Here is a 21,147-nt window from a genome sequence, read left to right as displayed (position 1 = left end):
GCTGAGTTTCCCCTTCTTTTCCCCCAATAGGCCTTTGCTGTTTTGCCTTGGAAAATGTCGGATGTTCATCTTTCTTGTTCATGTTTTGTTGGGCCGTAGAAATGGGAGAAGGCACCTTAGATACAGAAAAGTGCTGTGCTGTCCCTTGGGGTATAAAACTAGGAGTCTTCACTCAAGTCACTGTTTAGGTGATATAAAGCATATTTACAAGTTGCTTGTACGCTGATGAGTCTGCTGTAGCAGGGCCCAAGATTTACATTGCAACTCCCATCATGCCAAGGTCTTAAAAAGAAAAAATTAAAAAATCACCATTTAAAGAAATAAATATCACCATTTATGATTGTGGCATTCAATTACACTTTTGTTTACCCAGATGCTTTCACCTGCTTTATTCAGGAAAACAAAACCAAGGGTTGTCTCAAGCATAACACACAAGCATATGTCACCAAAGAGCATTTCTTGTTGAGATAATTGAAATATGATACTTCTCAATATCTTTTTTCTTTTTTTTTTTTAACCAGCTGATATCAGAATGGTCTTTTATATCCAAGTTCCAGTCTGTTCATACTGCTCCTGGTGTGACAGCAAGGAGAACAGGGGCAGCACATTTAAAAGCAGAGTGAGCTGCTCCACTTTGCACCAGGAGCCCCAGCTAGGAAAAATATGCACTTGAGGGGCAGCTGAACGTGGACCTGATCTTCTTGCTGCTGACATCCCCCATGGGTTGCGCAGGCAGTGATAAAGCCACTTTTTCTGCGAGAAGTTGCTCAAAAATATAATGACGCAAAGTGAAACTGATGCTAATTTGGAAGTGAAGCATGAAGAGACTGGAAGGAGAGAAATTGTGATCAGATTTTTATTTTTTAAAGGATCGCAGGCACACTGGTTGATGCTGTAGCCTGTGCCACTTCTCCTCACAGGTTTCTTTAATCCCTCTGTCTACTGGGAAGAGCCTAACTAATATGTGCAAATTGTGTTGACCCTCTTATAGGGATCTGGATTTGGTCTCTCTAATTGTGTTTCTCTGCTGCCTTTTGTTGTCTCACTTGCAATAGAGGGCCAAATAACTTATTATCTTCTACGGATGTGGTTTGTGGCCAGCTGCCCACAGTGTTGCTGCCTGTGCCTGCAGCGATGTTGCCCCCTGCTTCCTCCCAGTCCTGCGGTCCTGCTGCACGGCACGGTTTGTTGGGACCCTGCTGTGGAAGAGCTTTGGAAGCTGATGTGGGTTTGAAACGCTGTTTTCAGTTCCCTGGGCAGCTTCGTGCTGGTGTGGCTGCAGGAATGGGCCAGCGTGCTGTCGTGCATCCCCAGCCTCCAGCGGAGGATGGCTGGTGCCTTACAGCAGGTTTGAAGCACTACATTTGGAGGTTTCTTTTCGGTTCTCGTGGTGCTCAGCTAAGCGTGGCAATCTGTGCTGCCAAGGGCACATCTGTCTTTCCGCTGCATACCAGGAGAAGGGTCCTGTGACATAGCGGTCAAACCAGAGCCAAAGATCGATTTCCCTCCGGGATGGTTGTTGTTCCTGTGGCCGTGCCCCCAAATGCCATTTGTGCACATGTTGCCTTGATGGACTCTGCTTCTCAGCCTGGCCAGAGCATCTGTGAAAATGTTTAAAGGACTTTGGATTTGAAAATTAATAAATTATGCTCTGACCTTCTGATGAATCTTTTATTTCCTGCAAAATTCAAGATTCAAAATACAAATTATCCCCTTGTCTCTCTGCTTCAAGCCCTGAAGATCAGCTCAAGGCACAGAAGATCTTCAAAGACTCCAAGTAAAACCCTGGTAGCTGCCCATTGTAGGATGCCATTAGTGACCCAAGAAATGATGTTCAGGGCTGCAGTGGCTGTTTAGGGTGGGAGTTCGCACTCGGAGCCATCACAAACTCTTAATTATCATGTTGCGCAGCAATCAAATGGGGTTCAGGAAAGGTTGGCTGCCTCATGGTTATTTGCAACTGCAGGATGGGGTCTTGCCTGGTAAGAAGCAGGAGAGTCATCTCTCCAGGCTGTGAGAGGAGGGACCTAATTCTCATCGGGTGTTGCAGAGGGCGGGAGTGTTGCAGAGACCAGTGCATCTGGGAAGGGTAGGGCTGTGTTTCTGCCTGGCTCTCGCCATGGCTGATCCCACCCAGCTCTGCCACACAACCTGGCTGCTCCTGTCCTGCAGGGCAGTCGCATCACTGGCACCAAACATGGAAAAAGTCCTACTGAAATTCTTAGCTTTTGTTTAAAACAAAAACAACAAACTGGCCCCTGCCCCTTGCTGCATTACTGCTGCCCTCATTTATTGCAGCATTTGTGTTCTGGATTGATTATTTATGCTGAGCATGGCAGGCTGGCTGCTTCTGCTGGAAAGAATTCAATTTTGAGTGTGACCTTGTCTTTACTAGCAGGTGAACCATGTCAAGCTGTCCTTGAGCTACCCTGGGCGAGTGGGAGCTGGCCAGAATGGTTAGTCATTCGGGGTGAGACTCGCAAATCAGTTGCAGGTAGATGCAGGAAGAAGTGCTGGTGGTTGCTCATCAGGGTGGTAGGTATGTTCCTCTTCAGGGCAGGTCACACTAGCAATTGCCGTGTCCTAACATAGCAACAATACAGAAATCCCTTTGGAGGCTGAATGACAGCTGAATGCGCTGCAAGCACAGCAAATGGTTTTCTGCTTTGGTATCGGCAGCATCTTGGACTTGAACCAGGTTATTATTGCTGCTTACAGAAATAAAAGGAAACTGCATTTCAAGGTTACTGACAATATTTCACTGAAGTTTGGCTCGTTGGTCTAGCAGCTTTAAGAGATGGCAAGCAGTTTTGAATAAGCGTATTCTTGTCCCGTAATGAACAGCAACCAAATGGCAAAAAAAGAAGAGAAAAAGAAAGCCCTGTGTGAACACATTTGGGTTTCCTCCGGCCGAAGCATGACTGAGTTCTCAATGCAGCCTTGCCTAGCTGGAGCCTATTTTAAAATGCAGCCTTGCCGAGCTGGAGCCTATTTTAAAATCCCGAGCAGTGGTACTGCCTGTTGCCTGGAAACCTCCTCCCAGCCTCGGGCACTCTCAGCCTAATCATAGCCATCGGCAGCCTTTATTTATTTCCCTTCCAAAATGTCATCCCAGGATTCTGGTTTGTGTTTTTGTTTGCTTGATTTTGTTTATTATTTAAAATGAAAAGACACAAAGTGTAACTGTCAAACTCGGTGACTTTCTGTGGGAACAGCTTGCCTGGCTGTCACCGCATTGCAGTGGTGGGAACCGGCATTTTAAGCTCGGTGAGGTGGTGGCTCGGATGGGCGCGGGGGGAGAGGAGAAGTGGGGCTCAGAGCCCAGGGAAGCCCCCCAAGCTCTGTTGATGCATGCAGTGGCTTCCTGCACCTTCTGACAGTCTCCTCCTTAAGAGGAAAAACAAACCTAAAGACAACTCTGAGCCCTTTCCCAGCACACATACGTCCAAGTTCCCCTTCCTGGTGCGGTTGCACCATCCCGTGCTGGATCCACGGTTGAGCATTGGGCTGCTTGGATCAGCACAGGCTCGCTTTTCTCCCTGTGTGCTGGGGTCTTGTCCTGCAGTTGGGATCTGTCCCTGCAGAGGTGTTAGTCTGAGCTTTAGCATGTCTGTGTGGTGACAGATGAAGGGAAGAAAGTATAACTTGGAGGTTTCCATGTCTTAGGGGCCCTTTTTAATGCACCTAAAGTCTTGGCCACCTTAAAACCTTAACTGATGCCGTCTCTCCCACAGGAAAACTTTAAACAATTGCTATTTCCGCTTAGTTAGCGAGCGCTATCGATCCTGATGGAATGAAACAGAATTGATCGTAGCAGCCCAGCTATGATTTGGTTGTGTTTCTGTCCGGGGAGTCCCTTGCTAGAGTGCTGGGCTAAAATCATCTGAAAGTTGGTAACAAATGCTAAGCAGGACAGCCAGAACGTTTGTATGTGAGACGTAGGAGCTGCTTCCACTGTTCACAAGTTGTTCTTGTGATGTAAATGGTTTATTTTACAAAGCTGAGAATATTTGTTCTACCAAAGGCAGAACTAAAGGGGGCTTTGACTCGAGATGCAGTTGAACAAAGGTTCATGTTTTGTTTAGCAATCTTATGGCAGGCATAGAGCAATATGCAAGGCTTACCACGTCATTTCTTTTATTTTCCTCTCGAGTTAATTTAAAGTTTGACAGCCAGATTAGGCTCTTCTTGAGGTATGCTTTTGTCCCGTAGTCTTGGTGCTGGGACATTAAGTCCGAATTGTCAGGGACAGACAGGAAAACCAGAGCTAGGCAAAGGGCAGACACTTTTTCCATCCCCATCTTCCTCTGTGTGCTGGTGATTAAGAAAAACAGACTAATTTACCGAACAAACTGTGAGGGTGAATGAATCATGCTCTGAAATCATGTATCTCTGCTTCTCCATGGAAGGATGAGAGTGCTTGAGAGGCTGCAAAGACAGTGGTCTGGTCCCTGGGTTCAGACAGCGTTGCTTAGTTGTGTAGAGAGGTGGCAACATCTGTTGAAATAGTTTTGCAAATCCAAACTCTACTGTTCCTAACCACTAGAAACAGAAATGACCTTTCTGTCAAATCCTCTCTTCTGGACTTTATAGGTGCTCTGGGCTGCCTTTCTGTATAACACAGGGCATAGACCTGTTGTCTCCTCAGGTATTTATTGTGTTAGTTTCTAAGCAAAGCTTCCTACAGGTGAGCAGCGTAGCCTTCCTCTGGGGGAGGGAGGCGACAGAAGGAAGAGCAAAGTGCCTATGGGGGAGGCAGGAACAGGAACAGCAGAGAAATGGTGGAAAACTGTGTGGTCACAGATGGTAAAGCAAGAGGGTTCCTCGCCCTGCCTGTGCCACCAGCACCCCTGAACGCCTGAGCGAAAAAACCATGCTGCTTATGGCAAAAGAAAAGGAAAAAAGATCAAGTACTTGGGGGAAAATGCAGAGTCTGTCAAGCTGAATTCAGTGCTGGAGGGTTTAAGAAAATAAAACAAAAAAGGACGAGGAGAAATGAGTACTAAAACACATGATGGTGGGTTTTCCTTTGCTAATCTTTCCCAGCTGCATTTAGTTGTAGCTCATGCTAGTGTTTTCTTTCCTTTATAGCCTGGTAGCTTAGTTCTCCTAATTCCCCATCAAGATCAGTATTTTTCCCTCACTTTTCTGTTGTTGGTGGCTGTCGGAGGGTTTGCGCTGTGGTGTGCCAAAACACACGCTCTTGCAGGCAGCGTTACGGTTTGTGTCAGTGGCTCTGTAGTGCCTGGGAGGGTGGTTATTTCTTGGGCTCAGCGATTCCTCTCGTGTCTCTGCCTTGCCATCTCAGTGCATTTCTGCTAATCTGGCTTTTTCTCCCTACCAGAATGAAGAGAAGAGGAACCTTTCCCTGGGGGGCCATGTTGGCTTCGACAGTCTCCCCGATCAGCTGGTCAGCAAGTCTGTCACACAAGGCTTCAGCTTCAACATCCTCTGTGTGGGTGAGCGCAGTCCTCTGCAGACAGACGTGGGGTGGGCTGAGCTGGCGGTGCGGTGAGGTTGGGACCAGGATTTCTTGTGTGTCCTGCTGTGCCACGGGCCTCGGCAGTCGCTTTAAGCAAGTCAGAAATGCCTAACTCTTTATGTTTTAATTTCAGTGAACTTGAGCTCTCTAGAGCTTGATGCTTCCAAGCTGTGACTTTCACAAGTGACTTTTCGAGACTTATTGCCCAAAATTAGAGAGAGTTTTGGGGAAAGCTTTAATATATCAACTTTCTGCCTTCGGTGAGGCATGGAGGGGAGGAAACGGGTGCGGGACCATCCAGGTCTGCATTGAGCTGAGCTACCGGCGCAGGTGCAGAAGCTGCAGAGAGCAGCAGGGAGATCCAAGTGGCTGAGTCTTGGGTTTGGCTGGGTCAAACCAGAAGAATTTCTGTAATCAGTGAGGTATTGCTCATCTCCTTCACTGCGATAGCTTTTCAATAGGAAGGATTAAGGGAAGACTGTATGTGGCAAGTTAAATATTTCCATCTGCAAACTGGGGTGGCTTCCATGAGCACCTTCTCAGTGAATACTGTGTCCAAGTAGATGCAGTCAGATGCACCAGGTGTTAGCTGAGAGCTACTGGTGATAACTCGGTTATTTCTGAGTGTAAGCCTGCAGCTCAAAGCTAGGGATAAGAGGTTTGTATCTGAGCTGTGCCTGGTTGGTGAGTCAGAGGGCTTGAAGCATGACCATCTCTGTGCTAGGAAAGGGAGAGGGAGTGTTCCTGTTTTTATTGATTGTAAAGTGTTTGCCTTGAAGATTGTGAGCAGGTGTGAGAGGCTGACTTTAAAATAGCCTCATTATATTCTTTTTTAACTTCTGTATTGACGTGATGTAACAGGTGATGCTGGCTAGAGTACTAGAAACCAATTCCTTCCAGTGATGAAATGAGCATTACTTTTACTTTGGCTCGTTCTTGTATTGTATATGAGGTCTGAAGTATTGTAACCTGCTAGACCAGCAGAAATATGTCCAGAGACAGCAGCTCCCTGCCTGGCCCTCAATCTGCCTGAAGAGAATATGGCTTTGTACAGACTGTGTAGTGAAACCCTGACAACTTTCACAAGGTGCTTATGCCATACCTAAGCCACTTTTGCATATTCAAACCACAAGTAAAAAGCATGTCTGAAATCACAGTTGAACTTCATAGACGTGTTCCTTAGCATAAGGGTAATTGCAGCAGAGGGCAATATGTTTTTAATTAGAGTTGTTCTTGGGGACACCAGAAGGGATACTGCTGCATTCTCATCTGGCCATACCATTTGTGAAACACTGGAAAAAATCATGGCGCCTTTTTTTTTTTTTTTTTTTTTTTTCACAAGAGTGAAAAAAAACAAACCCATATCCCTGTTTTCCAGTTCCTGCTCTCAACTGTGCCCAAAACTGAACAGGAGAATGTGGCTTACATCAGTAGTGAGTTCTCCATATGACTTTCTTTTCAGATTGATCTAGAGCACCAGGCTGGTTTTATTTCCTTGCACAACTCTTAACCACAGCTGGTAGGAAGCAGTATGTATACCTCTGCCCTATTCTGAGCACCATGTGGTATTTGTGGTTGTGCCTGAAGAAAGAAAAAGCCCAAATCCCTTGGCAGCAGACATGCACCTCCCATGAAGAGAAACTTGCTCACCCTCCTGCTCTCCATCAGCGCATCCGCTGGAGGACTCCTCGGAGGTGGCTGGGTTCAGCAAGAGGGGCTGCACTCAGCAGAAGCAGTGGCTGTCTATGCCAAAGGTGTAGCACGATGGATTGCCTGGGAAGTGAGCAGGGAGTAGAGGAAGGCTATTTCCTTGGATTTTGCCTCTCTTCATTTCCTTGGCCAATAGGGCTGTCTGTAGTGAATGAGGAGTTTAAAAGGGGCTCCTTGTAGGCCAATCTGGAAAATATCAGAGTCTCATTTAGTTACCAGGAGCAACAGTTCAAAGCCTTTCTGGCTCACAGGCAGCCCGTGAGCCAAATATTCTGGGATGGAGCTTGGTTTGTGATGCATCCCAGGTGTCCTTCAATGGCTGTTGAAACAGGGGCGCTACAGATGGGAAACTTCTCCTAATCTTGCCCCTACCGATTCTCCAAGAACTATTCTCTCACTACCAAGTTTCTCTGCTGTCCCCTCTTGACTCCATGTTCTCTCCCTCTGCACATCTCAGAGGCTCAAGCTGGCATAATTTTTTCTACTACTGGAAAGACGAAGATGCCTCAGAAACGCCCTGATTTGGTGCTCCAGCACAGGGCTCTGCTGGGGTCTGTAGTAAAAATGCACCATGGAACATGGCCTTTGAAAACATTGTCATGCTTTGACCTCTGTGTCACAGATGCTATATATATATAGCATTTTGTGTTGGTTTCACTTTGGTTTCCCATAAACAACATTATTTTCTTCCCTTGGCTGATCTGGCACGAAGAATCACAGGGCAACAGGGCAGCCTTGAAGGAAGCAGAAATACTGAAGGGAAATGCCAGAAATCAAGAGCAATGAGAGATGAAACAGCTGAATTGCAAGGTCTCCCTGTGCAGCTGTAGCTCTTCAGAGCAGAGCAGCACCTCTTGCGCTCTGTCAGAGAGCTGCTATCTTGCTGAGGTTATTTGGATGCCTGTGAAAGCTCAGGCCTGATGTGACAGAAGAGTTCATTGCTTATTTCCTCCAGTTTGGCCAATTCTGTTTGCTGCACAGGTGGCCCTATCATCTCAAAGCCTAGACATGCTGTCTGTGACGTGTCTGTGCAGAATGGGACCATCTTGGACAGTTTGCATGTACCGAGCCAGACCTCAGCAGCTCACCGAGTGCCTTGTGTGGAGCTTGCTGTGCTTTTCAGAAAGGAGAGTAAATGAGCCACAGAGCCAACTCTGGTGTAGCTGCTGTGTGGATAGAGGGGGAAAGGGTTACAGCAGAATGGGCTTTAGCCCTTTGGCAGTTATTAATGGGACATGTGAGAATACAGGGTTGAGCCTGTGGAAGATGGACAAGCTGCTTTAAGGCTTCCAGGCAGACCAAAGTTCAGCCGCACAGTGAAATCATGAAACCTTCATCCGGCGTCTTTTCTGCTGTGGAAAAGAGGTTTTCAGTCTGATGGCAAGTTGTCCTAGCAGCAGGTCCAGAGTTGTCTGCCTGTTCCTCTGCACTGAAATAGGCCCCCAGTTTCCTTCCTCACAGGGGTCTCCGCTCTCAAAAAAGGCAGGTCCCCAGAGACTTTAATGGTAAGACTAAGCAAAAAGAGAAAGTGGTAAAGAAGCCTATCAAAGTCAGGAATCTCACAGAAAGGAGTGAGAGGAAACCTCATTGTCAGAATTCCCTGTCCCCTCCACAGCACACCAAACACCCATCGTTTTGTGCTGATCTGCAGTGTTACCTGGAGCTATCGCTCTGTTTGGTACAGCCAGGAACTGAGCCAGGTAGTCCTTGTCAGCAGGAGCAGCTGAGTTTTACTCCTTCTCGTGTGAAGACCCAAAAGACTCTACTAAAACTTTACTCTTCCCAGCTTCTCTGGTGCAGGATCCCAAGCAAAGTCAGTACATGGAGGGCAAGATAGTGTGTTTTGCTGTGCTGTATGATCCTCACTGGGGAGACGAGACCAAAGTGCTCTGTGTTAGCTTTGCATTAAGCATGGGTGGCCTTCGAGAATGCAGTTACCTTTGTGACAATTACATGTCTGTCCACAAGCAATTTGTAGTAACCTTTCACGGTATAATTTCATTCTGCTCTGTAATTACTGTTCTTTGAAGTACCTGTGACAAATTCATGTTGCAGTGAGCTGATGATTTCTCCTTCCTAGGTGAAACTGGCATTGGGAAATCCACACTAATGAATACCCTCTTCAATACCACATTTGAGACGGAGGAAGCCAGTCACTATGAGAGCGCAGTTCGCTTGCGGCCGCGGACCTACGACCTCCAGGAGAGCAATGTCCACCTCAAGCTAACGATTGTGGATGCGGTTGGATTTGGAGATCAGATAAACAAAGATGAAAGGCAGGTCTCGTGCCATCTGCTTGGCATTTCTGGGCTTGCCTCTGATGCTTAGACACGAACTGCCTGCAGTCCTGCTTGCAGTGTTGCAGAGGTGTCCGTGTTTCTGTTATTGGAGTAGCTCCCTGCAGTGGCTCTGGTTCTGGGGACTAAGTGTAGAGGGAGTTGGGTAAGGAGCCAAAAAAAGAGGTCATAGGAGGTCTTTCCAGCAGAGAATGGTGTCCTCCAGGAACGTAAGCAATTTAACAAGCTGTCCTCAGTGCAGGGTTGGGAATTATCTGTTTGGGCAGTGATCAGTGTCTCTGGACCTGTCTCATTTAATTACACAGACATCTTGTTCAAGCCCCAGGTAAAGGCTTTCTGGGACTCCAAGGTCTCTCCTTGGTCATGTTGCATTGCTACAGACAGATGGCTCAGCCCTGAGATCTGGGCAAAGTTTGATCTGGGGAAGTAGTCATCTTTCCATGCTCCACTGTCCTTAGACTTTGCAGTGCAGCCTCAGGGGACTCCAGCAACCTTTGGATTACAAGGTCTGTGTGTAAATGCCACACTTTTCCTGTTGTAAGGCTGAATTGTTTGAGTCCTATAACTACTTTTAAAGTTATACCATGGTATGTCTAGGGCAACTCAAGCCTTTAAACTGTTTAAGTTTGAACTCCAGTATCTGTGTTGCTAATGGTATGGTTTTAGTTACAGGCCGATAGTTGAGTACATTGATACGCAGTTTGAAAACTATTTGCAAGAAGAGCTGAAAATCCGCCGATCTCTCTTCAACTATCATGACACGAGGATTCACGTCTGCCTGTACTTCATCACCCCAACTGGGCACTCGCTCAAGTCCTTGGACCTGGTGACAATGAAGAAGCTGGATAGCAAGGTAAAGCATTGGAGACCGTGGTCCCTCTTTCTGGAAGTGGTGATGCTCCTGTTAATATTGATTGTCATGTGGAAGGCTCTGTTCCTTCCATGTCAGTGCTGGACTCCTTCCTGCATGTTAGCTGAGCTGTTTTTAGGACTCTGGTAAAACTTCGTCTGCCCTGGTGGGTTGCTGAGGTCCTGTGCTTTTTTTCTCACTGGCTTTCCTGAAAAATGTCAGGTGAAAAACCTGTTTTCCAGCTAGCTGTGTGAAGTCTAGAGTGTCCATCACTTTAAGAATCTTACCCAGATTAGTTCATATTTATCAAAGCCGTCAGCTGCATCTTTATTAGCTTTTCTTTACAGGTGTGCAGGTAAGGATGTGTTCCAGGTCCTGCAGTTGAACTGTGGAAAGTGTGGAGCCACCTCTGCTGTCCTGACCTGTCATCAGGGACAGAGGGGCTGAAAGCCACCAAAACCATAGATGTCCTAAGGTGGTGGTCAGTACAGAGGAGACAAGGGCTGAAGAGAAGCGTTGGCTGTGCATGGTGGTGCACAGGGAGTGCGTGGGCTGTCACTGCTGGTAGTGCCAGATGATCTGGATAGGAGATCACAATATCTTCTGAAAATGTAAATATGCGGAGAAGCTCTCAAGGTCATAGGAATCCTAAAAGTGGGTCGTGAGAGGGTCTAGCTGGGGGTTGTTTCTTTGTGCATAAGCTATTCTGCCTTAGGGGGCAGTGGGTTACTTAACTGGCTACTGCTGATATTCCTGCAGCTTGGAGGAGGTTTCTGACACACTTGTGGCTGTTCCAGCTGGCTTCCAGGGAGCTGCAGGAGGCCCCAAAGGTCACCAGTGGCAGCAGCATCTCTTCTTTTTGCAAGAATTTCCTATCTTTCAGAGCAGTATTTTAGCAGCAGGGTGGTTCCTTTGAGATGGCAGATGCTGATCAGGCTACGGAGAGGGCAGGCAAGGCAGCTGGGACCCTGCAGTAACTGGGGATCCCCTGGATTACATTTAGGGAGTGCTTTCTTCTCTGGCTGTTGTCCACATACAGCTCTCTCGGACTTTCCTGGTGGGTAGAGTTCCCCCTCGTGGAGTCCCTGCTGTTTGCCCTTGCCACCCAGGGCTGTTGGCCTGCTTTTCCTTGGCCCCACTCCAGAGCAGGCGCTGGCTTCCCATTGCAGTGGGCTGTTTGTAACTGTGGTGGCTGTTACACTGACTTCATCAGGAATCTGAAAATTTTCCCTTAATAAACTCTTGTCTCTTGGCCCGGTGCCAGCATTACATGTTCCCAGAAATATGTTTGGAGGAAAGCTTTTGCATGATTCCCCTTGGTGCTGGTGGTCCCACAAAGCTTTTCTCTTTCTTTCCTTCTGCATTCCCTACTTTTCACATCTCCCTGTGGCTGCCTTTAATGTGGTCCTTAGGTAGTACCAAAATAAATCCTTTGTACTTTTGCAGAGATGGGAACTTTGTGCGCGCACAAGCTTTTTATGTTTCTAAACTTCCATTTAAATAGTCTTCTCTGAAGTAATTTTATCCCTTTGCTCTCATCTCCCTTCTTACCACAGTGTGAGAACATCTTGGATTTCATGGTGGCCTCGCACAAGCACACACATGGAAATGAACAAGCAAGTAGAGACCATTGATCTTTTCTGGGTGCAGGGATTTATGTTGCATTTCTGCATCGATGTCATCCCAGGGCTTCAAGGTGCTTTCCAGGCACTCCTTAAAGATTTATGCGTGACAGTGCTGTCCCCTTTCCCAGTACACGTGATCCATTTGTGCCTGGGGGCCAGCGTGTGTGCAGAAGTGGGGTGTCAGCAAACCCCAGGCAGCTTTCTCTCTGCTCGAGGCTGGTAACAGCGAGTGGTTACCGTGGCTGAGCAGAGAGGTGACGTGCAATGACTCACGTCTGCAGCCGTCTGAGCACACCTCTTGGGAAGGTTTATGTGGCTGGTAGCCCCTGTTTTACAGTTGAAGAATGGAGTCCATGGAGGCGAAAGGTGTATCAGAGGCAATGCTTTGCTGCATGCTCTGCTGGCTCAGCCTCTGAGACTAGTTTAACAAGGGTTTTGTAGGAACCTGGCTCAGTTATACCTTTGCTTTAGCACCCCAGTGGCATGGCATCAGATGCTGGGCAGGCTTTTGAATCTGTGTGACAATTTCAATAATGTATCTTGTTTTTGGTGTAAAGTTTACAAAATCCCTTCTGGGTAAAGCTGTTTTGTAAACAAAGTCTTCATTGTACTGTAATACAGTATTTGTTTGGCTGAGCTCATGGCCAGCTGTTGTCTAGGGTATTTAATTACACCCGGAGAGCTAGAAGCTTCTTCAGAACTGGTTCTAGGTGGGTGAAATGTGGCTGCCTGGCTGGTAGGTGGGAAGCACATATGACCTGGCAGGGGTTGGCTTTCCATTGGGTTTAACCTGGGAAAAGGAGGAGATAAATAAATAAGGCAAATAAGATAAATAAAATTGCATCTGTATCAGATAAGAAGGTGATTTATGGATTTAAACCACAGCCCTGCCCTGGAAAGTGACGGCACAGCTGTGTGCTGCCATGGGCATCCTGGGGCTCCCTGGTTGTTGTCCCTGGATGGTTTCCAGCCAGTGTGTACTGGTTTTGAGCTGTGGCTAACTGCTTGCTCTTCATGAGCTGACACGTCCTAGACAGGTCACTGGCCAGTGGGGATGCTTCAGGCCGGTTTGTGCCTCTGCTGTTTGGTTTCCAAGGTAGGATTTGCCTGTTGGCTTCACCGGGACTTGCATTCAGGAACACTTTGGAGATGGGGAAAAATCCAGCTATATTTCGCAGGGTGAAAATGCATGTAGCCTTATTATATTAGCAAAATAATTTTCTACCAACTGACTTATTTCCACACGTTCTTGTAAGTTTTATTTTTGTAGATGAGAAATAACTCTGTGGTCTGAATGACTTGAGAAGGAGGTGCATTTTATGCGTGTGCATGTGAGTTCACTGTCTTGCCCGAAGCACAGACTTATTCCAGCTCCAGCAAAGACTTCCAGCACATGGACTGGCAGTCAAGGGGACACTGCACCCCTCTCATGTTCAGTGGGATGACACTCCAGTAGTTAACTTCATGATTTTATTACTAGATCTTTTAAAATAGAGAATAGTGCTCTTCCAACATGAGATCTAAGACTGCTGCTCTGGGAGTTTGCCTGCAACGCCAGGTGAACATTATCTGTGTAAAAATAAGAGTGGAGAGGGAAACCTTGCACAGTTCTGGCATCACTTCCTTTTATTGGGTTTTTCAAACCTGTTCAGGTAGAAGAGGAGAGGTGACTTTTTCTTCTCTAGTTAGTTGTATATCAGTTTATTTGGCACTGATCTGTGCCACATACGGTGGCCTTTGCATAGAAGTGGATATGTGGAAGTGCTATCGGAGGGCAGGATTAGGCATGCAGTTCGGCTCGGTAGCATCTCATATCTCGTTTGTTTCTTGTTTCCAAACTTTTCCATCCTTTCTCCTTATTATAAAGGGATAAGCTCATTCTAGATTTAGACAGCTTTTGGGTGCTGATGCTCAAAATCAGAGAAAAGAAAAGAGGAAGATAATTGTATGGTGCCCTGGGTATCACTTGTTAGCCATGGGATTCCAGTTTGCAGGTTTCCAAGACATGCATGAAATCAAAATAAAAAAAGTAATAATGTAAAAAAATTAACTCACAAGGGAAGAAGAGATAAGGAGGGACATACACCTGAATGCCATTTCCAGGACTCCACCCTATTGATGTTGGCTATCGATTACTGGAAATATGACAACTCATAAAACCCTTTTGGGTTTTGAACTCTGTGGCAGCAAGTGCTGACTGAGTTGCCTTTTCAAAGCATGAGGCACCTGGTTGGAGGGGACTGGAACCAACCTCAGTTTGCACCTTGTTTGAGTACTGCTGGGGCAGCAGCTGTGACCACGGAGCCTGCCTTCTCCCGCTGCTGGGAAAGCCGTGCCAAGCTCCAAGCTCTGCATCTCCTGCCTCGCTGTAAGCAGGGCTGAGCTGGTACTTTTTGGAGGAGGAGGGGGGAATTGCTTAGGCCAACTGAAAATGGACAAAAATCACCTCTTTTGCTGGTTTGTTGGTGTGCCTGGCTGGATGGAGAGCACGAAGCCCCGCACACAGCAGCTCCCTGGCAGTGCCTTTCCCCTCGCAGATACCGCTCCCGAGCGGGTGGCACGCGAGCCCCGAGCTGACCCTTTTTCTGTGGGAGATGGTGGATCCAAGCCTCCTCGGCTCTTAGCAGGTCAGCGAGGCACCCAGCTGTCGTCATGGCCCTTTTTACCTTTGTAATGAGGACATTGACCCGCTGAGGAGCGGCGTGAGCAGCAGACCTTGTTCTGTGTGGGTTTGTGGTCCTTGGTAAAGGAGGCCGGATCAGTGGCTGAGAAAAATAAGGAATTTATCCTCTCAGATAAATTTGCAATGAGCAAATTAAGATTATTTTCTTTTGGAGTGATTAAATAGTCTTGTATTTAGTGAGTGCTAAACCAGAGGGGGGAGAAAAAATGAGAAATATGGAAAAAACACTGAGCTACAAAGTGAACTTGAGCTGGGAAAGCAAGGTCATTTATTTTAATGGGCACCCATTGGAGACCAAATGGCTGTTAAGAATTTCTGCTCTGTAGGACAAAAAGCGTTGGCTGTTGGGAAATGTTAGATGGGAAATCAGACTTTCCCCTCATTTGTCTGAATTCTTGTGTTTTGCTGCTATGAATTTGGCTGCTGTTCAGACAGATGAGTTTTGTTGTTTGTTTAAGCAGTGTTTTGCAGTATCTCACTTGGCTTTTCTGGGCATCGTAGCATTATCTAATAGAGGTTCCTGTGACAGACCCTGCCCCACTGTAGCTCTCCCAAGCATGAGGCCATAGCGAACCACATCCTTCCTGAAGGATGAGGGATGTGGCCCTCGTTTGCTCTTGATCTTGGTAGGCATGGGGGGACCTCTCCACCCTGCAGCTTGTGGGTGGCTTTGTGAAACCTGGGTTGATGAAGCTGCATGGGGTATTGTGCTTGGCGACTGCTGATGCAAAACCAAAGCTGAGCAACAACAGCATGAAAACAAATCTCCTGTCTGCTGTATGTCCCTACACCTTTCCCAGGTGGTCCGTGTAATCTGCACAGCATGCCCGAGTTGTGATCCTCATGGAGAGGCTCAGGGAGTCCTCGGAAAGGACCCGCAGCCGCTGTGAAAGCATCTGAGGAGTCCCTGCTCTTTCTGCTTAAGCATGAGAAGCCTTCACATCAGCTTGCTGCAGCTTTTCATCCTTGCGCTTGTCTTCTAAAACGGCTTGTCAGCACAGCCAGAAGTGGATAGGTGATAACTTGAGATGTGACAGTTATGCTGTCTCTGCCTCCCTCGAAGCGTGTAACAAAATACATAGGCAAGAGCAGAGGCTTTGATCTGCTCGTTGTGTATTTATTGCAGGTTGTCTTTGGTTTATCTGGAAGTCTTGTAGCCAAATTAGTCCGGGAAAACTCTTCCCTCTAGTGTTCAGCTGAGCTTGTGCTGCAGCTCGCATGCAAAACGTAGCACCTTTTGTGGTTTTATGAAATGTAAAGCAGCCACCGGGGTAGGACCCGGGTCACCCTGCGGGCACCCACGCTCCTGACAGAGCTGCTTGCCCAACTGCTGTTCACCTGGTTGTTTTTCCTTCCTTCCTTCCGCTGTAGGTGAACATCATCCCGATTATTGCCAAAGCAGACACCATCTCCAAGAGCGAGTTGCACAAGTTCAAGATAAAGATAATGAGCGAGCTGGTCAGCAATGGTGTGCAGATCTATCAGTTCCCCACAGATGACGAAGCAGTCGCTGAGATCAACTCTGTGATGAACGTGAGTAACGCTGCCAATTGCATTGCAGCTAAAAGTTGTGACAAATTAAATTGCTGCACAAAAATGCATTTGAAGGGCAAGTTTCATTGGGATTGTCCAGACACTAAACCTGTTTGCAAGTTGAGCTGTGGATCTGACAGTCGCCTAAGGCTGTTGCATACAGAATTAATTAAAATGTGGCTTTTATTTAATCTGTGGGCTCTCTGGAGAAATGCAGCTCAGCTCTAAAATTTGGTTTATTGAATTTTTGAAAAATACTTTCTTCAGAATTCATTCTGTCTGCTTTTAGGCTACTTTTCATTTGAGGATGGAGAAACTTTGAATAAAAATTTTACAGTTAACATTTATATTAGCCTTCTGACTTAGGGAGGGTAAGCAGAGAAAACCCAATTTAAAATAAAGAAAAATTATTAGACTCTATTTTGTCTTTTTTTGAAGTTCAAAGATCAAATTTAGACCTGGCTGAAGCATGTGCAAAACACTTTCAAGTCTCCTATCTCCCAAATCTGAGTGTAGGTATTACAGTAAACAGCTGAAATGTTTCCATGTTAATTTTTTAAATAAAAAGTGAACATTTCCTTGCATAGCTGTTTCTGATTAGATGCTTTGTCTTTTTTTCACCTTCCCACCTCTTTTTTTTTTTTTTTTTTTTTTTTTTTTTTTTTTTTTTAATTTCAATAGCCAGTTGATTTCTGGGTCAGCTAGATAGATGTGTTTTCACTGTAGTAGTTATTTTTGCTGAATTCATGAAAAATTTGGAGGATGCACTCTTTAAAATAATTGCAAGCTGTGTGCATTGGGGAGAAAAACAAGAGTTCACGCTTGCTTGGTTTTTCTTCCGCTCCCCTGAAAATATTTTCAACCAATTCTCTACCAGTTCCACACTTCTGGATCCATTTCTTCTTAAATGTGAAGGATTTTGTCAAGCTCGTCCTACTGAAGCACCTGCTCCTTGGCTCCTTTCTTGCAATGCTGAGGACGGTGCCCTGTTTCTTTACTGTGTTGATGCTTTGCAGACTTGGAGAGCAATGAGCACATGTTGTATCCTGCACATGTCCCTTCCAGTGCCCACACACAAACTGCTGTGCCAAGGCCTGTTTACGGATGTCTTTTCTTGTGCTTTCTGCAAGGCAGGGAGTGCCCTGCTCTTGGCGTGTGGAAAGACTACAGAGAACAACCTGTCAAATGGATAGAGGGAGATCAGTAACGATCATGGTGTTCCTACAATATTTCCCCATCCAGTTCAGTCCAGCCAGCGCTGCTAGTAAGCTGTGCTATGGCCCTACGCTGCTCTCTGTCGTAATATCCCAGTTCATAGTAGAGCCTGCTCTGAGTATTGGAGATTGATCGCTTCAGAGGAAGGGCTTTTTGAAGCAGATCCTGTGCCTGAGTGGGGGGGATGTAATGGTCAGGCTGATCTCTGAGGGGTTAGCCCATGCACTGAGCCCCCGGCCTTGGCTCTCTTTCAGGCTCATCTGCCCTTCGCTGTGGTTGGCAGCACGGAGGAGGTGAAAGTTGGGAACAAGCTGGTGAGAGCTCGGCAGTACCCATGGGGAGTGGTGCAAGGTGAGCCGCTGTGAACCTCTCTTGTGCGTGCACATGGACACGCTGGCACCCTCTCCAGCTCTGCCCTCCCACCAGCGCACGTGCGTGAGGATGCCCCGTGCTAAACGGTGCAGAAACGTCCTGTGCGGTATTTTGAGGGTTGGCCGGTCTTTCTTTTGGATTCCCATTCCTACCGGCAGGTGGTAATGGTCAACGGGAATCCCTGCATCCAAGGGGCTGTGTTGTGCCCTGTGCGGGACAACAGGTCGAGGCCCTTGGGAGGGGAGTCTCTGGAGTTAAACTGTCTGTGCATTTGTGTTTCCCCCACCTCGTCTGCAGTCTGCTGACTTCTCCCTTTGCTTCCATCAGTTGAGAATGAAAGTCACTGTGACTTCGTGAAACTGCGAGAAATGCTGATTCGAGTCAACATGGAGGATCTTCGGGAGCAGACTCACACCCGCCACTATGAGCTGTACAGGAGGTGCAAACTGGAAGAGATGGGCTTCAAGGACACGGATCCAGACAGCCAACCCTTCAGGTGAGTGGCCTTCACGTCTGGCATCAATTTAGAGCAATAGTTTGGTACTGACACTCCAAAAAAATGGGAGGTTTGTAGGTGGTATCCACAATGCTGGGGTGCAACATACTAGCACTGGGTTTGAACTTTGCAGCTGACTTTGGTGGCATTCCCTTCCCTGCCTGTTTGTCTTTAAGCAATGCAGACAGGCGTGCATTTCCCCATCCCTAACTCATTTGTGTCCAAAGAGTCTGGATTTTGTTTGCTTTCTTCCCCAGCCTCCAAGAAACATATGAGACCAAAAGGAAAGAGTTCTTGGGCGAGCTCCAGAAGAAAGAGGAAGAAATGAGACAAATGTTTGTTAACAAAGTCAAGGAGACGGAGGCAGAGCTGAAGGAGAAGGAGAGAGAGGTGGGTGTGCCAAAAACCTGTGAGAGGAGCCCAAAATGCAGCCAGCATAGGATCTGGGTCTGGGCAACGTATGAATCCTGGAAAGCACATGCAGTTCTTGAGCAGACCTCACCAGCCAAAGCACAAACACACACACACACACACCTTCCCCCACCCAGAAAAGGGGACACCGGGTAATGTTTTCAAAACAGCATCACTGGTTTAGGTGCCTCAGAAACAACAGCCTTCCCCATCCTGTGCAGTGTGTAAGAGACTCAGCTGCTGCTTGGTGAGTGAAGGGCAGCGCAGGACGTTTTGGTGAGCGTTCATGTCAGGTAGATTTCACCCCTGGAGACTCACTGGACAGCAGAGTAAAGGGGGCAGCTGGGCTGGAGTCCCCTGTGCCAGTGGTGTGACTGGGGAGGAAATAAGTGGACCATCTTCAAAACCGGTGACGAACAAATGAATCCACAATGTCCACAGCCCCCTTGAAGGGCTGCAGACTGAGCCGAGATCCTCAGCGCACTTCCTCAGGGCTCCCGCTTTCTCTTGGTTTGATATGTGGTGTCAGGCAGAGCTGAATTTATCGTGTCTTCGCTGCCTTTTGGCGAAGAGGCGGTGATTGCCCAGAGGTCAGCTCTGCCGAGGGTCTTGCATGGTGCAGGGGCACTGGTGCCGTACCCTGCCCGCCGGTCGGTCTCTGCGGGGCGGTGGGGATTCGTGCGGGAGCTGTGACTGCGGCTCCCGGGGGAGCGGGGCGGGGGAGCGCAGCCTGACGGTCCTGCTGGATGCAATGCTCAGAGGGTCTGTCTCCTACCAGCTGCATGAGAAATTTGAGCACTTAAAAAGGATACACCAGGAAGAGAAAAGGAAGGTGGAGGAGAAGAGGAGGGAGCTGGAGGACGAGATGAACGCTTTCAACAGGCGGAAAGTAGCGGTGGAAACCTTGCAGTCCCAATCCTTGCAGGCTACCTCACAGCAGCCACTGAAAAAGGACAAAGACAAGAAAAAGTAAGTGACTGAACTTGAGCCTTTCTCCTCTACTGCTGGGAAGCTGGGTGTCTGCTCAGGTGCTTTAATGCTTGGTCAATTGCTTAGACAGCAAATGGAAAAGGGGATTTTGGAATCCTAATTCCTATCCTTCTGACTCTTTGCTTAAAGTAGAAGAGAGACAGGGCCATCCTGTGCCCGGGCACTGTGGTGGCTGCAGGTGGGAGGGATTCACAATTTGGGGCTATTCTGTAAAGGTTGAGAGTCCTGCGGGGTTTGCCCTTGCCTCTGTGACAGCCAGCTCAAGTGATCCTGCGAGCCCTCTGCTCCTGGAGACAGCCAGGAAGGTGACTACAAATCTTGTCCCCAGCAGGGTGGAGTGGGGACAATCTCAACACAGTTGTAATGTCTTACAGATGAGGTGCCCCGTCATGCACTACCTCACTGTGATCTGTAGGCTTGGGGCCCTCTTTGGAGAGTGCCCTGACTTTATTTTTAGAGGCAGAGCTGTGAAGAAGGAAACAGCAGCTTAGAATGAAGACGCATTGGAAATTCATTAGAGCTCTGTGTGAAATAGGGCTCCAAGACACAGTTCTGCTTAGGAGAAAGCTCTTTTCCCCTAAAGGCAGAATTCTTATCTTAGCTTTCTGCAAGTTAATTGACATTGCTGAAGTCAGAAAGAGTGTGGAGCGAGGGCATGTAGATAATGCTCTTTCAGCTGCGCGGTAGTGTAATGATACAGCAGGAATGGGGCAAACAAACTTAAAAAGAAAAGGTGTGTGTGGGTGATCCTGCTTCCATTCAAGCCAGTCTTCAAGGAACACTGGCTAGGGAACAAAATAAGAAGCGCCACCATGCAAGCTGGTAATTCTGTTATTCCAGCGGTTTTTGTTGCTTCCCCTTGCGTGAAGGAGCTAGAGTCTGAACTGCATTCTGTTAAATCCAGAACAGGCTGGTGGCAATGCTTTCTGAGCCTTTTAATGATGAAAAGGAAAAAAGACCATTGAGGGTAGCAACAACTGAATTTCCTCTTGACAGCACAACGTTCGGCTTCACGTTGCTGATGAGATCTTGTGCTCTGTCATTTCTCCGCTGTGAACTGCAGCACTAGAGAAGCTCATTCTGCGTACTGTCATGCTAGTAATTTGTTTCTTCCTATGGAAGATAACAGTGTGTCTTATTTAATGTATTTCCTTGGAATGTAAATGTGTTGTTGGTGTTAAAACAAAACCAAAGCACTCTCTTCTGCAGACCTCTCAGTATGCTCTGGGCATGTCGCACCTCACACACAGTCCAAAACGGTTTGTAAAATATTCTGCTGAAAATAAGGTTTAATCCAGCTAAACTCGCACATGAATTAGGGGCTGAATACTGGGGCAGCCTGGGGCCCAGGTCTGCTTTGAAGAAGGTGAGCACGCCGAGCCGCGCGCTGTTAACTTTCGGGAGCGATGCCGGTCGCTGGGATGGTCCGGCGGTGATGTACTGCGTGATGGCCAGGCGGAAACGCTGCAGCTTCCCCTCTGCT

The 21,147-nt window shown here is 47.4% G+C and overlaps 1 protein-coding gene across 2 annotated transcripts in view; it reads left to right on the top strand.

The window, feature by feature from the left end:
• The window catches only part of SEPTIN8 (septin 8), a 40,660-nt gene that overhangs the window by 12,048 nt on the left and 7,465 nt on the right, over nt 1–21,147 (top strand). For both annotated transcript variants that reach the window (XM_029997815.2, XM_029997816.2), the window contains exons 2-9: nt 5,345–5,459; nt 9,273–9,468; nt 10,156–10,342; nt 16,019–16,180; nt 17,650–17,746; nt 18,095–18,263; nt 18,521–18,653; nt 19,453–19,643. In XM_029997815.2, the coding sequence (XP_029853675.1) occupies nt 5,345–5,459; nt 9,273–9,468; nt 10,156–10,342; nt 16,019–16,180; nt 17,650–17,746; nt 18,095–18,263; nt 18,521–18,653; nt 19,453–19,643 (1,250 nt within the window). The remainder of the gene's footprint in view (nt 1–5,344; nt 5,460–9,272; nt 9,469–10,155; nt 10,343–16,018; nt 16,181–17,649; nt 17,747–18,094; nt 18,264–18,520; nt 18,654–19,452; nt 19,644–21,147) is intronic.

This window comes from Aquila chrysaetos, chromosome 22 (genome assembly GCF_900496995.4).
Source record: "Aquila chrysaetos chrysaetos chromosome 22, bAquChr1.4, whole genome shotgun sequence".
Classification (NCBI taxonomy): Eukaryota; Metazoa; Chordata; class Aves; order Accipitriformes; family Accipitridae; genus Aquila; species Aquila chrysaetos.
This window is presented reverse-complemented; position numbering and strand designations above follow the sequence as displayed.